At 33.0% G+C, this 15,726-nt stretch overlaps 1 protein-coding gene across 4 annotated transcripts in view; it reads left to right on the top strand.

Annotated features, from left to right (window-relative positions):
- The window catches only part of KIF20B (kinesin family member 20B), a 62,865-nt gene that overhangs the window by 16,704 nt on the left and 30,435 nt on the right, over positions 1–15,726 (top strand). For 3 of the 4 annotated variants that reach the window (XM_045567862.1, XM_045567860.1, XM_045567861.1), the window contains exons 13-19: positions 751–1,038; positions 5,101–5,240; positions 5,492–5,630; positions 6,604–6,832; positions 7,711–7,751; positions 8,622–8,741; positions 12,324–12,474. In XM_045567862.1, coding sequence (XP_045423818.1) covers positions 751–1,038; positions 5,101–5,240; positions 5,492–5,630; positions 6,604–6,832; positions 7,711–7,751; positions 8,622–8,741; positions 12,324–12,474 — 1,108 coding nt within the window. The remainder of the gene's footprint in view (positions 1–750; positions 1,039–5,100; positions 5,241–5,491; positions 5,631–6,603; positions 6,833–7,710; positions 7,752–8,621; positions 8,742–12,323; positions 12,475–15,726) is intronic. The other variant, XM_045567863.1, reaches the window with a different exon arrangement.

Here is a 15,726-nt window from a genome sequence, read left to right as displayed (position 1 = left end):
AATATTTGACCAAGTAGGAAGAGATGGGAAAAGATTGAAAGTTACCCCTGCCCTTCTAGGATTACAGTGACCTTGAGTGATGTATTAATAATAAACATTAGTTACAAATTTTTTAATTAAAAAAATTTTTTTTGAAGAGAGAGGGCCTCTCTCTGTTGCCCTGACTGGAGTGCAGTGGCATGATCATAGGGCACTGCAGCCTCAAACTCCTGGGCTCAAGGGATCCTCCTGTCTCAGCCTCTTGAGTAGCTGGGACTACAGGTGTGCGCCACCATGCCCTGCTAATTTCAAAAAAAATTTTGTTTAGAGATGGGGTCTTGCTGTGTTGCCCAGGCTAGTCTCTAATTCCTGGCCTCAAGCGATTCTCCCACCTTAGATTCACAAGTAGCTAGGATTATAGGCAGGAGCCACTATACCCAGCATCAGTTACAAATTAATGACTGTTCTTAGAATGAATTGTCAGCCATCCATCTGGTTCAGTTATGGCTTCTGAGTAATTGGAAAACCCCCTGCTAGAAATCTTGCTAAGAGGTTAACCCAGGAAGGTAGATTTACCTGTAGTATACCTGTATAAGTAGCTTTTGAAAAATCAGAATGTTCATTTAAGGATGCTAATTTCTTTTTGAATGTTTGTTTGCATAGCTTTTCTTTTAAAACTCAAATTGTCATTTGACTTTATAAAATTAATTATTTTCTAGTGGACAGTTCTTAACTTTATTATTTTAAAAGTCACATTGGATATTTTAACAGGTTTGTGTTCCAGACAATTTAAATTCATCTCAAGAAAAATCATTTGGACCTGTCAAATCTTCTCAAAATGTATCACTAGATAGTAATTCGGATAATAAAATATTAAATGTAAAAAGAGCCACCATTTCATGGGAAAATAGTCTAGAAGATTTGGTGGAAGATGAAGATTTGATTGAGGAATCAGAAAACACTGAAGAAAACCAAAATGTGAAAACTGAACTTACTGAGGAAGATCTAGATAAAACATTAGAGGAAGATAATGCTTTCAATAGCCACAAGGAGAACAGAGTATGTATTAAGAACTCATACTTATGTGCTTGGCTTGTTATTCTGAAATTAGGGTTAACAATACTTAAGCCTCCCTCTCTTCAATTATTTTCAACAATACACTGAAGTTTTTGTGTCTTAACTTTATATTTTGAAAAATTTCAAACCTACAGAAAGATTAGTATAATGAATACTCATTTACTTTTTAATTGGATTTGCCAGTTGTTTTTATTTTGTGAGTATGTGAGTACATTTTTTTTTGTCTTGTTATCATTTGAAAACCAGATGCAGACATAAAATACCCTACAACTAAGTATTTCAGCATATATTTTCTAAAAACATGGACATTTTCCTCATGATCATGAGACTATTTTCATAACCCTCCAAAAGTTAACATTGATACAATAATATAATCTATTATACCATCCGTATTGAGATTTCTCTCGTGGTTCCAACATGTCCTTTATAGCCAATTTGTCTTTATCTACAACCAAAGTTAACACATTGCTTTTAATTATCATGTTTCTTTCATTATCTCTAATCTAGCATTGATATTTTTGAAAAGTGGAGGCTAGTTTCCTTGTAGAATACCCCCAATCTAGATTTGTCTGATTATTTCCTCATGATTCAGGTTTAACACTTTAGCCAAGCATATTATGTAGGTGAAGTTGTGAGTTTCTCATTGCATCAGACCAAGAGACATATGTCTGATTTCTCCATTCTTAGAGGTGCTGTTTTACTCTCTCAGTTAAGGTATAGTATTTCAGATCTTTCTTTATTATAAAAGCATATCATCTGTGGGATGATACTTTGAGACCGTGTGACTATCCTCTTCCAGTATCCTTTCACCAAGGGATTTTAACATATTCTGCTAGACTTGCAGTCTTAAAGTACAAGTGCTCAAAATCTCTACCCAGTATCAATGATCCTATTTCTTCAAAAACAGGAATTTCTTGGTCATCTTAGTGTTATGATAAATAAATGAGGTTTAACAGTGATTCTTTTAGCCTCTGTCCAAATACAGTTTATACATATTTTTAAGTTGTATTAACCCTGAAATTTAGATTGTATCCACATTACCTGTTCCCTTTATTAATTGGCTATAACTACATATGTATACATGGAGTCCTCTTACTGGTGTCCTGGGAATACTGGTAAACTTGTGTTCAAGGGTGTGCTTTAATAGTGTTGTGATGCCCTCAGTACCAAAAGAAGCCAAAAATAGTCCTGTTTTAGTTTTTTCTGATCTTCTCAAAGTTGAAGTTTTTATATAATGTTGTTTAAACTTGAAATGTTAGTAAAATTTCTGAAAGTACTAGGGAAAATTTTTAATGCTATAGTTTACAGTGGATTTCATGGTGTAAATGCGTATCCTATAACATTGACTAGATCTTAATACTTTATTTTATTTTTTTTTTTTTTGAGACAGAGTCTCACTTTGTTGCCCCGGCTAGAGTGAGTGCCGTGGCATCAGCCTAGCTCACAGCAACCTCAGACTCCTGGGCTTAAGCGATCCTACTGTCTCAGCCTCCCGAGTAGCTGGGACTACAGGCATGAGCCACCATGCCCGGCTAATTTTTTTTTTGTATATATATTTTTAGTTGGCCAGATAATTTCTTTCTATTTTTAGTAGAGACGGGGTCTCACTCTTGCTCAGGCTGGTCTCGAACTCCTGACCTCGAGCGATCCACCCGCCTCGGCCTCCCAGAGCTAGGATTACAGGCGTGAGCCACCGCGCCCGGCCTAGATCTTAATACTTTAAAGTAATAAATTTATCAAAATTTTGTCCAGTATTTGAAGTTTAAAAATATAAAGGATTAGGTGTTGTATGCTTTATTTGCATTTTAATAGATGATTGGAACTAGTAAAATCAATATAAAATATATTGGTATTAACATATTTACACTTACATTTAATAATTCACTTAGCTATAATAGCCAACCATAATTTTTTTCAGCAAAGACTTTCAGATGCTAACAGTGAGTAAAAACTAATTATTGAAGACTCTTAAAGTAAACCAGTTTCCCAAGGTATTCCTACATTCGTATAGATTTCTCTAACTCTCCATTTCTACTTCAGTAGTTACTGTTTATTGTTTCAAACAAAAGTTTGCAGTTATTTAAAATTATTAAAGTAGTATATATTCATGGTAGAATGAAAAAATTTAAATATACAGATTAATCTACATCTCATGGTAATGGATTTTTACTATACATTGCTGTTTTGTAACCTGATATTCTTTATTTTAAAAAATTGTGAAAAGTATGTATTATTAATATAGTTCATCATTATTGTATTTTTATTTTATTGTGTTTATGTGTGTGTGTGTGTGTGATACACACACACACACACACACACACACATATATATTTTTTTTTTTTTTTGAGACAGAGTCTTGCTCTGTTGCCCCGGCTACAATGCAGCTGGGTGATCATAGCTCACTATAACTTCAAACTCCTGGGCTCAAGTGGTGCTCCTGCCTTAGCCTCCCAAGTAGCTGGGTCTACAGGCATGGGCTACCACACCTGGCAAATTTTTCTTTTCTTTTTTTTTTTTTTTTTTTTAAAAGATGAGGTCTCTGTCTTGCTCAGACTGGTCTCAAACTCCTGACCTCAATCAGTCCTCCCACCTCAGCCTCCCAAAGTGCTAGAATTATAAGTGTGAGCCACTATGCCTGGCCTTACTTATTTTTTGATAGACATGGGAAAAGAAGGAGTAGGTTGTCATTAATGATTACAATAGTTTACTGTATGACAGTAACATAATTGAACAAATCCCTGAAGTCTGGCTATTGTGTTAGGTTCACACTTTATTTAGATACAACCTATACCACAAAATGACAACACTACCTACGATAAGCATTCTTTACTGCCAAAATACTGGGGTTATGTTATATGACTATTTTCTTTCTTTCTTTCTTTTTTTTTTTTTTTTGAGACAGAGTCTCACTTTGTTGCCCGGGCTAGAGTGAGTGCCATGGCGTCAGCCTAGCTCACCCTCAAACTCCTGGGCTTAAGCGATCCTACTGCCTCAGCCTCCTGAGTAGCTGGGACTACAGGCATGCACCACCATGCCCGGCTAATTTTTTGCTATATATATTTTTAGTTGGCCAGATAATTTCTTTCTATTTTTAGTAGAGACGGGGGTCTCACTCAGGCTGGTCTCTAACTCCTGACCTCAAGCAATCCACCCGCCTCGGCCTCCCAGAGGGCTAGGATTACAGGCACGAGCCACTGCGCCCGGCCTATATGACTATTTTCTCAGTATAAATTCTTAGAAGTGGGAATTCAAAGTCAGGATATCTATAGAACTATTTTCAAATATAAAGTTGAGGCACTGGAAGATCTGTAGCTTTGAGAGAGTTTATTATTTAATTTGTTGTTGAGTAACTTTAATCAGAAACCTTTAAAAAGAATATCAAGCTGTTTTTTTAATGCTATAATTTATTTTATTATGGATCCATATGGCCATGTTAAGTGTTAATTGCTTTGTTTTATTGTATATTCTTCATGATTATGTGTTTTCAAAGGCTATAGAGTTGTTGCTCACATCTGGATAGTTATAAAAGCCTAATAAGTTTATGTAACATCTCTCTTTGGCATTTTGGAAAGTGTTTGAGGGTTCTTAGCAACTTCTCTGCTGCTATACTGGTCTTTAGACTTTGACATGCCACTTTCAAAGCCAACCTTTAGCATTTACCACAAATTTGGTCATTATATCACCACTTACGAAATGTGGATGATACCAAGCTCACAGAAAGTTGTGTGAATTAAATGAAATCAAATTTGAAACTCCCCAAAGTAGTTCCTGGTGCCCAAATTTTATTTTATTTTTTTCTTAGCATAGCTAGACAGTGAGATGTTTGAGATGTCCTAAGTCTATGTCTAAAATGTGGAGGACTCCAGCTGATTTTTCCGATTAGTATTTCTTTGCAAATGCATAATTTTCAGTGAGAATTTTCTCACTATTGAAAAGAATGCATAATTACAATTGACTAAATGAAAAGAGTTTTATTTTTTAAACAGTAGTTCTCTTGGGATATATTTATTCTTTTATAAGAATTTTAATGTTTACATGTTATAGAAACTGTTGGATTTAATAGAAGACTTGAAAAAAAAACTGATAAATGAAAAAAAAGAAAAGTTAACCTTGGAATTTAAAATTCGAGAAGAAGTTACACAGGAGTTTACTCAGTATTGGGCTCAACGGGAAGCTGACTTTAAGTAAGTTATTTCTTTCGTGTTCTGATAAAAATTGAGAATTTTATTTACTTGTTTAATTTTTTTTAACTTACTGTTTTATATTAGGTGGCTGCTGAATTTTGACTTCTTTATACAAGTTTGAAAATAGTTGTTACTAATCACCATGCATAATTATTTAAATTTGCTCTTAAGCTATAATGTACTTAAGTTTAAAATAAAACACAAAGCAGCACCTTTTCTGTTTCTTAATTGGATTAATTTGTGTTGTGAAGGGAAACTCTCCTTCAGGAACGAGAGATATTAGAAGAAAATGCTGAATGTCGTTTGGCTATCCTCAAGGATTTGGTTGGTAAATGTGACACTCAAGAAGAACCAACGAATGGAGGTTGTGTCATGAAAGTTGAAACTGAAGTATGTTAATTGAAATATTTAAAAAATCCAGTGTGGTTTGGTACCAGGATTTAGTGTATCATGTCAATGTGAGAAACATCAATTTAGTTTAGAATTAAAACAATACTTATTTTGTAGCTTTATTATAATCAGACATGTTTTATTAGGAATATAAGCACAAATAATTAAATATAGCCTTTGGGCTTTGAAAAATATATATCATATGTATCTCTGCTACATTTATGTCTCATTTTGGTATTCCTTGAGTCATTGTATTGATTGTAGGCAGATAGATTCCTTTTTGTCTGATTATGAGATACCCCTCTTAGCTTTATCTTAAACTTAAAATTTTTTTATTTTTAGATGTATGGGAGACCTAAGAGGTCATTTACTTACTGTTCTGATTAAAACAAAAATGTTTATACATAAAAAGGATTGCCCTTGCTGGGCAACTGCCATTCCCTACTCTTAAGGAAAAATTATCCTTTTATGTTGCCTCTACTAAAGCTGAAATTGATCACTTTTTTAGGGGATTTTTGTTTTATTTTTTAATCACTCAAATTTAGGGGCCTCTGACAGTGATGTCCAGGCTCTTGCTGTCAAACCACCCTTATGTATCCCAGACATAGTTTGGGACTTGGACTGAGTTGTGAAAATGGAGATTGGTTTCCTGAGGTATTCTAACAAAGTCTTTTCACGGTTATTATATAATTGAAGCTATACTGAACTAGGTAATCGTAATTATTCCATAATGACTTATCACAGATTATGACTTTTTTTTAAATGGGAAAATATGCCTCATGGTACATACAACAGACAATGAATGATGATATACAATTTTTTTTATAATTGGAGATACTTCTATATAATTTATGTTAAAGAATTTCAAGTTGCGAATTTTTGGCTGTTTTTAAAACTGTCTAAATTAGATGGTACCACATGTAAGGGTGAAACACACTGTTAATGTTAGGCATGTGGTTTTTGCTATTTTTAGGAAGCACATGATTATGTAGGATTTGAAGATATTATTGATTCTCTTCAAGATAATGTCGCTGATATTAAGAAACAGGCTGAAATTGCTCACTTATATATTGCATCTCTTGCTGACCCCCAGGAAGCTCTTGCATGTTTAGAACTAAAGTTTAATCAAGTTAAGGCTGAATTAGCTAAAACCAAAGAAGAATTAATCGAAACCAAAGAAGAGCTAAAAAAGAGAGAGAATGGTAAGTGGATATATTTTACCCCTATTTAGATATTGTAAGCACATAAAAAGTACAGTTGGTAAGTATAAGAGATTTATGCAGCTTATTTACTGTAGTGACTAGAATATTCTTTAATCAAGGTAACATATTTTAATATTATAACATTTGTATGACTTTATAGTAATTTACTACTAAAAATATTTTTTCATCATTTACTTTTAGACCAATGTTATTAGAAAATGGACTTATCAAAAAAAAACACCAAGTGTTAGCTTTATAAGTAAATTAAGAAATCTCATAGGAAATTATAAAGCTGTAAATTTTGTTCTGTATTTATGAACTCGTGTAGGAGATTATGCTCTGGGCTTGCTAGCTTGGGATAGAGTGACTGTTGTAGAGTGGTTTAAAGTAGTTTGTTGGACTGACGTGTCATTCTAATTCTGAGAGCATTTTATATATGTGTGTATGTATATATATATGTGTGATTGTGACATCTGGGTTTTGAGAGTTAAATGAAATACTCTGGGGTTTTTTGTTTTTTTTTTAATGAAACAAGATGGGTAGAAAATAACAGGTGAGTGGTAACTTTGCATTATGAAGTAGACCAGGAAGGCTCCTTTTCTTCTTTGATGTTATGCCAGAAGTTCTTTATTTTTTGCATATTGTCACTAATTTTTATTCTGAGTTTTAAAAGTGACTTTTTCTGAAACATTACCCTCTTATGGTTGGATTAGCAGTTGAGTGCTGTGTACTTCTAATACTTTCAAAATCCTTTTTCTTGAATGTAACAATAGTTAAATTATCTATTACAGTAGCTTATGTTTCATAGTTATTCAGTGATGTATTAATATTTTTTCAGATGTTTAGATATTTATTTTCAATATTCTTTATTTTTTCAGAATCAGATTCATTGGTTCAAGAGCTGGAGACATCTAATAAGGTAATACTTTAAGCTTTATTTTGTCTTGATAAGGAACTTTATAATTAAGTAAATGAAGGCATGAATTATGACTTGGTTCCATTGTATTATTTTTTCTGTTCTTCTTTGGCTTGAGACTTCATATTTTAACTTTACGTATATCCTTGTAAAGAGCTGAATATTTCAAGATATGATCAGATATAAATAATTCAAGTTTTTGGCATCTACTATCTAATATTTAAAGGATAAAGCCAAAATAATGTACTTAGAAGACATTACAACCACTGTTTAGACAATTCCTATGTTTTTAAAAATTGTTTCTACTTAGGAAAGTAGTAGACACTAGTTGTACAAATTTAATTATATTAAACTAGGTGACATAGAAAATAAAAATGTCCCCATAATCTTCCTCCTAAATTAAAAAAAAAAAAAAATCAACAAGTTGGTTGGAAGCTCTTTTAGACTTTTACTTCATATATATTTATATTTGTAGAACACTTACTACTTACCAGGGACTCTTTTAAGTGGTTATTATTAATTCATTTAAATTTCAGAACAGCTTTATGATATAGATACTATTATGATTTTTTATTTTTACAGAGAGGTTACATAACTTCCCAGGGTGGCATAGCTAGAAGGCAGAGAAACTAGGATTCAAACCCAGGAGGTCTGACTCCAGATTCCTCTTACCTTATGTGCTATATCTGCTTCTCTTTTCTTTGTATATGTAAACATGTTATTGTTTTAAGCAAGAATAAGATCGTGCTATGCATAGTGTGTTTATTTTTATGTAATTTTACAATTTGAAGGAATTTTAAAACTGTTAATGTTTGCATTCTAGTTATCCTGAAATATATTCACTAAACATTGCTATTTTTCTTCTTTCCAAAGAAAATAATTATGCAGAATCAAAGAATTCAAGAATTGATAGATATAATTGATCAAAAAGAAGACACTATCAACAAATTTCAGAACCTAAAGTTTCATATGGAAAACACATTAAAAGACAATGTAAGAATTTAACTTTGCATTATAAATTAGATTTAAAAATCCTATGTTTTGGTTTAAAGTAAATAGTTTAAAATAGCTTATGCAACTAAAACTAATTTATTGAGAATGTTGAATTGCTTATCTTGACATTGAATTCAACCTACTATTGTGCAAATCTGAATTTTTTAGAACTTGGAAGAGGGCATTTGACTTCTTTGAACATAATATCCCATGAACTATGCTGGCAGTGCTTTGCGCATAAAGAGAGAAAAGAATACGTAGCCCTTGAAAGTTTAAGCTTCAGCTAGTTGGAAGGGGAGCTCTGAGGAGAAAGGAACTTAGATATACTTAGACAACAGGATTACAATGATCCAGGGAACTATATGAAGTTCAGTAGAATTAGATTTTTTTCCTTAGAAGCTTGTTTTTATTATATGCATTGTTACTATTTTTCATATGTTTAATAGCAAGGATATTTTTGCTGAAAAATTACATTATGTATTGTGACATGTAAAAGCTTTAAGAGTTTTTGACCTTTCATACAAATTTAGGTAATTTCATATTGAGTTAGTTTAGGCTAGGATGATCAGCTTGTCTTTTAATCCCTTTTAAAAATGGTTTTTGGTTTTCTATTTTTTTATTGTAATTGCCTTTAAATTATTTTTTGATATAGAAATGGTAAAATATATGGTAATAACATAGTAGGCTGAGTAAACTAATAGCCAAACATCTTTGCTTTGTTAAAAGGTGCTTTTGCATGTCTTTTCTATGACCAGAAGAGGCAAAAGTGGTATCTTATAAAAAGTGACTATTGAGCCTCTTGACAGTCAAGCTCTAATCCCACCAACATTCCCTGAATTATCTGAACTTTAGTTGGGCTTTTGATTCCACAGGGGTAGACAGGGAACATTCTAGAAGAGTAGCTCACCCTTTGTCTAATCTCCTGTAGCAGGCCCTTCTTTTGGCATTTATTAGATACATTATTCAATCTATCTGACTTTTCTGCACCTGAACTGGACCTTGAGAGCTTGTTTGAGGTTCTAGCAGGGGAGTGCAGCTACTCATATACTCTTCACCAGAGAACGGTCCTCTTCTGTTGGGGAAGGTCATCCTCTTTGACCGAGTGTGCAGCTTTGGGAGGGATACACATGGAGCAGTGAGGGAGGAAGAAGATGAGGGAGGAAGGGGATGCCCGCCTAGCCAGCCAGATGAACCAAATCAATTGTGGCAATCAGTGATGTGACAGATGTCGCAGCCAGATCGCACTCACATCCTCTGTACCTGAACTGGGAGAAACACCCCTTTTAATAAGGTGGGAGGAGCAAGGCTGAGAAACAAAAAATGATTTATTTCAGTAAAGAAACACTTACTCAGTAGAGCTGTGTGCCAGGTTTTGTGCTAGCTTATAGAACTTATACAGATTAATAAAAACTAGTCCACTGACGACCACTCAGTAAGAGAAAAACAACATGAACATAATGTGATGTGCAGTGGTAGTCAGTGAGTGAAGGAAGCTGAGAATAGATGAGGGTTTAGGAAATGCTTTATGGAGATGAAAATGACTGAGTTAAGCCTTAAAGGGTTAGTGAAATTTAGCCAGTCGAAATTAGAGGAAGGGGGCATTTGGTCATCATGAAGGCCAAGAAGACATACTGGCCTTCGTATTTGGGGATCAGAGTGCACAAAGTCATGGAGATGAGAAATCCTTCAGTCAGTGTAGTAAAGTGCAGGCAATGTGTTGTTCAGAAAGAAAGTTTGAAGCAAGGAGAGGTGAGAAATGAGGCTGGTAGTGGTAGAATAGGATGAGATGGTGGAGAGCCTTTGAATATTGCATTACAGAGTTTGGGGAGGCAGTGGGGTATCATTATTTTAAATAGAGGAATAGCAAAGTTGAGGTTTTTGATTGAGTAGATATTTCTGGAAACTTGGATGGAATTGAGATGGAATTCAGCTAGAGGCAGAGAGACCAGTTAGCTATTTATTGGAAGAGTTGAGGTGATAGTTGATGAGGATTTGATTTAGGGTAGTGGTGGTGGAGAATAAGGAAGAGGAAATTGCTTTGTGCAATAAGGGAAGGTCAGACTTTTGAGACTTGGGCCTGACTTTTTCCATTAACTTAATTGCTGCGCCTCCAGGCTCTCAGAACTTTTATTTGGTCTAACTTCTTGATCTGGATTTTAAGTCTAGTCTTTGGTACGGTGAAGGAAAATAAAAACAAAAAGGAAAGGCAGAGACAGATCACTTCTGGGGACTACAGCTTCAAAGAAAATAGTTGGAAATTTCACATCGGATTTTATTTATTTCCATAATATGTTTGTATACCACAGTGTGTTATACAATGTTTAAGAAATAGTAAACGAGCAATATAAAAAAAGCAATATTTTAAATTTAATTATTCATTACCTTAAATAAACTTTATAAATAGGTTCTAGACCTTGTTTTATCAACTAACATAAAACATTGTGCCAAATTTAAATTGTTCACTTAAATACATAAATGCAGAATAATTTGGAACTTACCTGACTGTGCTGATTAACAGTTGATCTAGGGTCACTCTTCCAAAGCTTATCTTGAAAGTTTTCCAATGATGAAAAGCTTTATTTTGAATGGTTGTTCTTTCATCCTTTTTTTCTTCACCTAAGCATATCCTGGGAACAGAAAATCCTCCTTGCAATAACTGTGACTTCTGGAGTACAGACTAGGCCTTTCTGATAGGTGCTAAGAGTGGGGGAGGGGGCAACTTGGACCTGTTGTGGATCTCTGTCAGACGGGTGATCTTTCTGTCTCAGGATTTTGTCACTTAACAGTTACACTAAGGGACTTATTGTGAGAAACCATAGAAGTTGTTCTTTATGACATCCTTTGTTTAGGAATATCTAAAGAAAACTTTGCTTTTTAAAAAAACAACTCATGACTTTATGACTTAAAAAGTTATGTTATCTATATCTCTGGGAAAGAAAATGCTGATTTTATGCTATAAAATGGTATTTTTTGTTTTGCCATACACTTTTTTTTCCCCTAAAATGGATTGCTACAAGTCCCTGCCTTTACCATACCTTTGATTATTTTATAGACTTGCACTTAACTGCTGAGTTTTACCCTTCTTCTTTCTGTTTAAGTCCATATTGTTACCTTTTTCTGCTAGCCTTTCTAAGGGAGGCAGTCTTTGCCTTAAAAAATAAAAATTTAAATGACTGGTCTGGAAGCTCAGTTTTAAAGCTTATATGTAGACTGTATATCTTTGAATACATATAGTGTAAGAGCTAAGGTCAAAACTATTTTTCTGGGAGTTGTTAAAGTGTAAGACAGTTCTACTTTAAGAGGCTTCTTTGGTTATAAAACAAAATAATTGTTGAGTTTCATCTTTTTCTTTTCAAAGCACATTTTGAGTGTGACTTCAGGGATGTGTCTCCAGTTATCCTCAAGTGTTACTTATTTGCCAGAGCCATCAGTTATTTTAGGGTGAAACTTAAGAAATAACTTAGAAAATGTTTCAACAAATTTGAAAATAAAATTGATACACTATTGAAAGATAATTTATATAGTTTATTCGTTTATTGTAGCTTTCTATATGTGAATTAATTTTAATTTCTTTTTCTTTAGGATAAGGCTGATACATCTTTAATAATAAACAATAAATTGACTTGTAATGAAACAGTTGAAGTGCCTAAGGTCAGCAGAACTAACACCTATTCAGACAGAAAAAGATTAAATGAAAATGAACTTCAACAAGATGAACCACCAGCAAAGAAAGGTACTACTTCGGCTGCCAGTAGGAGGCCTTTAAGAAAGCTAATTCCTAAACCAGCAAACACAAAAGTTGCAAATAGGAGGAAATTTACTTGTCTAAGGAAAAATTTTGAGAAAATCTAAATGTCATGAATTTTTATGGTTAGACAGTTATAAACTATCTAGAGGATGGGCATATTTAAAGCTGTCTTTTAATAAATATGTAATTAGAAATTGTGCTTTTATCACTTCTTTTATAATTCTTTTACTTCTGTGCTTATAATAGTTAAAACTCATCACTTTCATTTCATAAATATAGTACCTATTTCTGTCAAAATCTCTCCACATTATTTTCTTTTCTTCCTTTGCATTCCTTATTCATTTAGAGAAAAGGATATTTGACAGTAAGACTTTGAGCTAAATGTTATTAACAAATGTACTCTAGTAGTATTTATGGAGACGGTCTGATGAAAAATAATACATACGCTGAAGGTTATTTTTTAAAAATCCATAAGAAGAGTAAGTGAACAAGTTTGTTGTAAAAATAAAGAAGGGCAAATCTTTAAGATTCCAGAATAGCTGGAATCCTTGAATAAACTTAGAATCTTGAGGAAATAAATTAGGAAAATGTAAACTGCAAACATAAGAAAAGCTTCAAAAATAAACTCAGCAGCTTTTAACAAAATATAGCAGGGGTAATGCTGTATTTTTCCCCTTCTTTGACTCTAAAGAGACAACATAAATTATGGATAATAAGACCTTGGCCAATGAGCTTTTAAAATTAGTCTGTGATAAAGAAAAGAGATTTTGGAATCCCATAATGAGATTATATATATAACTACAGCTGCCTAAGAACATTTAGACAATTGAGTGAAGAAGAAGAACATGGATTATATATGAAAAATGAAAACTTAAAAATAAAGCTTGTTTTTTTACATATGCACACTACTGAAAGTAAAACTAGATAAATTCTGGTTGGGGTAGGGAGCTGAGATTCCCATATTGTACAGTGTGATTCTTGTGTGGGGGCATTATATTCTCACTGGGGACAAATCAGTATCATGAGATGGCTAGGGGATTTTAATTCATCAAAAGGGGTCATAGGATTAAAGAATCTTGAGAACAAACAATCAAGGTTTTTTCCTCTCCATATTGTACAATAGTATCTGAAAGACCTTTCATAAGTGATTATGTTTTTTTTCCTTTATTTTGCTTACAGCTTCAACTGTGATTAGCATATAGGAAGATAGAAAGTCATTTGTATATAATATGGCAGATTTCATTTTAAGGAGATTTTTATGATCTCAAAAATGCTGCCTTTTTTATTGAACAGATTCATTACATGTGTATCCCACGGGCTACTATCATTCCATGGACAGGCTAAAACTTACGGGTTTGAATCTCGTAACTACATGAGGTTTGACATTTGGCTTTTATGAAACAATTATGTGTAGCAGTGCTACCACTTAAGGGCTTTGTAATGAAGCAAACTGATACGTTAAGACCCCAAATGTATTATGGAGGTGACTGTCTTCTTGTAGAAATTTTCAAAAATAATGCCTAGAGCACTAATTCTCAAAGTTTTACGTGTAAAATACACCATAGACGTATCAAGTCAATATCTTTGGAATTTGTTCCCAGGAATCTGGATTTTAATAAGCTCCCTGGGTAATTCTGCCCAATAGAACTAGAAAATTGCTGTTGTAAATAAATGTTTAAAGAGGACCTTAAAATTTTAAACATAAAATTACAATAAAGTAACCAAGTTGAAATAATAGAATATGTGAGATTCATGAATTTGCACATATATGGAACCAGAATAAGTTACTATGCAAAAATTATATTTACAAAGATTAATTATTTGCTTTCACATACAGTGTTGTGTGTTAGAGAGAGAAAAGGAGAACATATGTGATATAGCTAAGTTTCAAAAATATTTCATTTAGGTTTATTGTTTAAGATGAATCAGACACAAGGAGTCTGCCATCAGGGAGTTTAAAGTCTAGTAGATGAGATAGACAAACATTTCGATAAAATATAAAGAGCTGATGGATAGGATAATACGGGAGCTCCTTAAAAAGAAAATTGTACAATACAGTCTTTTTAGATTCACTGGGCAGATAACAACTGAAAGTAATAGGTTTCTTAATGAGGAAGATTTTAAGCTAAACCTCCCTTATAACTGTCTGCTGCTCTTAAAGATTAGTACCAATTGTACTTCATATTATATTTGGGACCTTTAAGCATGAAGTATTTGATTCTCACATATTTAGTGAGGATACCAAATAAAAACATAGGTGAATTCAAAAGATTGGTCAGTGAGGGAGTAAATGAAGGGCAAAAGGACATATGGAATTGACTGTATCAGAGCAATGTAGAAAATTCACATATAAATTGTATCAGAGCAGTGTTGTGAAGTCCACGTACAAACATCAAACCATGAAGCATAACAGGAAGAAAGTTTTTTAAAAAAAAAGAAGAGTCAGATTCTTGCTGTTTTGAACTATTGTTCTAGGATCTGAGATAATCATCTGACCCTCAGTGGAAACTGTATGAAAACATAAAAAGATATGTGGGTATAAAATTGTGTATCTAGAAGATTGAGAATTATGTTTTAAGATTTAATCATAGAATATAATTTATACTAGGTACTTTTGTGGGGTGAGTTTGTCAAAGTGAACATTAAGAATTTAATTTTAGCTAATAATGCTTACACTCTAAGGATAGTTTAATCTTTATCAACTATAATTGTTAAAGTTCTTGTATGTGTATAACATTTACAGAATGGTTTAACATCCGTTATATATTAACTCATTTTAGCCTTTTCACACTGTTCTATAGAGTAGGGCAGGTAGAGATATCTTTGTTCTAGGAATGTTGATATTGAGCCTGAAAAAAAGTAAACTTTTATACATTTTAAGTAGCTGGACCGTCCTGTACAGATTTTCAGGTCCTATTAATAGCTAACTGTATCCAAAGCACAGTGTTCTAAGCTCATTTGTTGTTTTGATCTTTACAACAACTCTGAGGTAGAAGGTAATTTTATTACTACTTCCGTTTCAACATTTGAAGAAATAGTCATAATATTAATATTAAGTAGTTTATTAATGGTTATACTGCTAGTGACAGTTAGGGCTATATTATATGACTTCTCAGAATTTCAACCATTTTTTCCCTAACATTAACTATGAAAATTTAAAGTACTCAGTTTACTAATCATTAATATAGTAGAATCCGTAATATAATTGTACTTTAAAACTTATTCTTTAGGATATGG

This window comes from Lemur catta, chromosome 14, assembly GCF_020740605.2.
Source record: "Lemur catta isolate mLemCat1 chromosome 14, mLemCat1.pri, whole genome shotgun sequence".
NCBI lineage: Eukaryota > Metazoa > Chordata > Mammalia > Primates > Lemuridae > Lemur > Lemur catta.
Note: the sequence above shows the minus strand (reverse complement) of the source record. Positions and strands in the feature narration are given on the sequence as shown.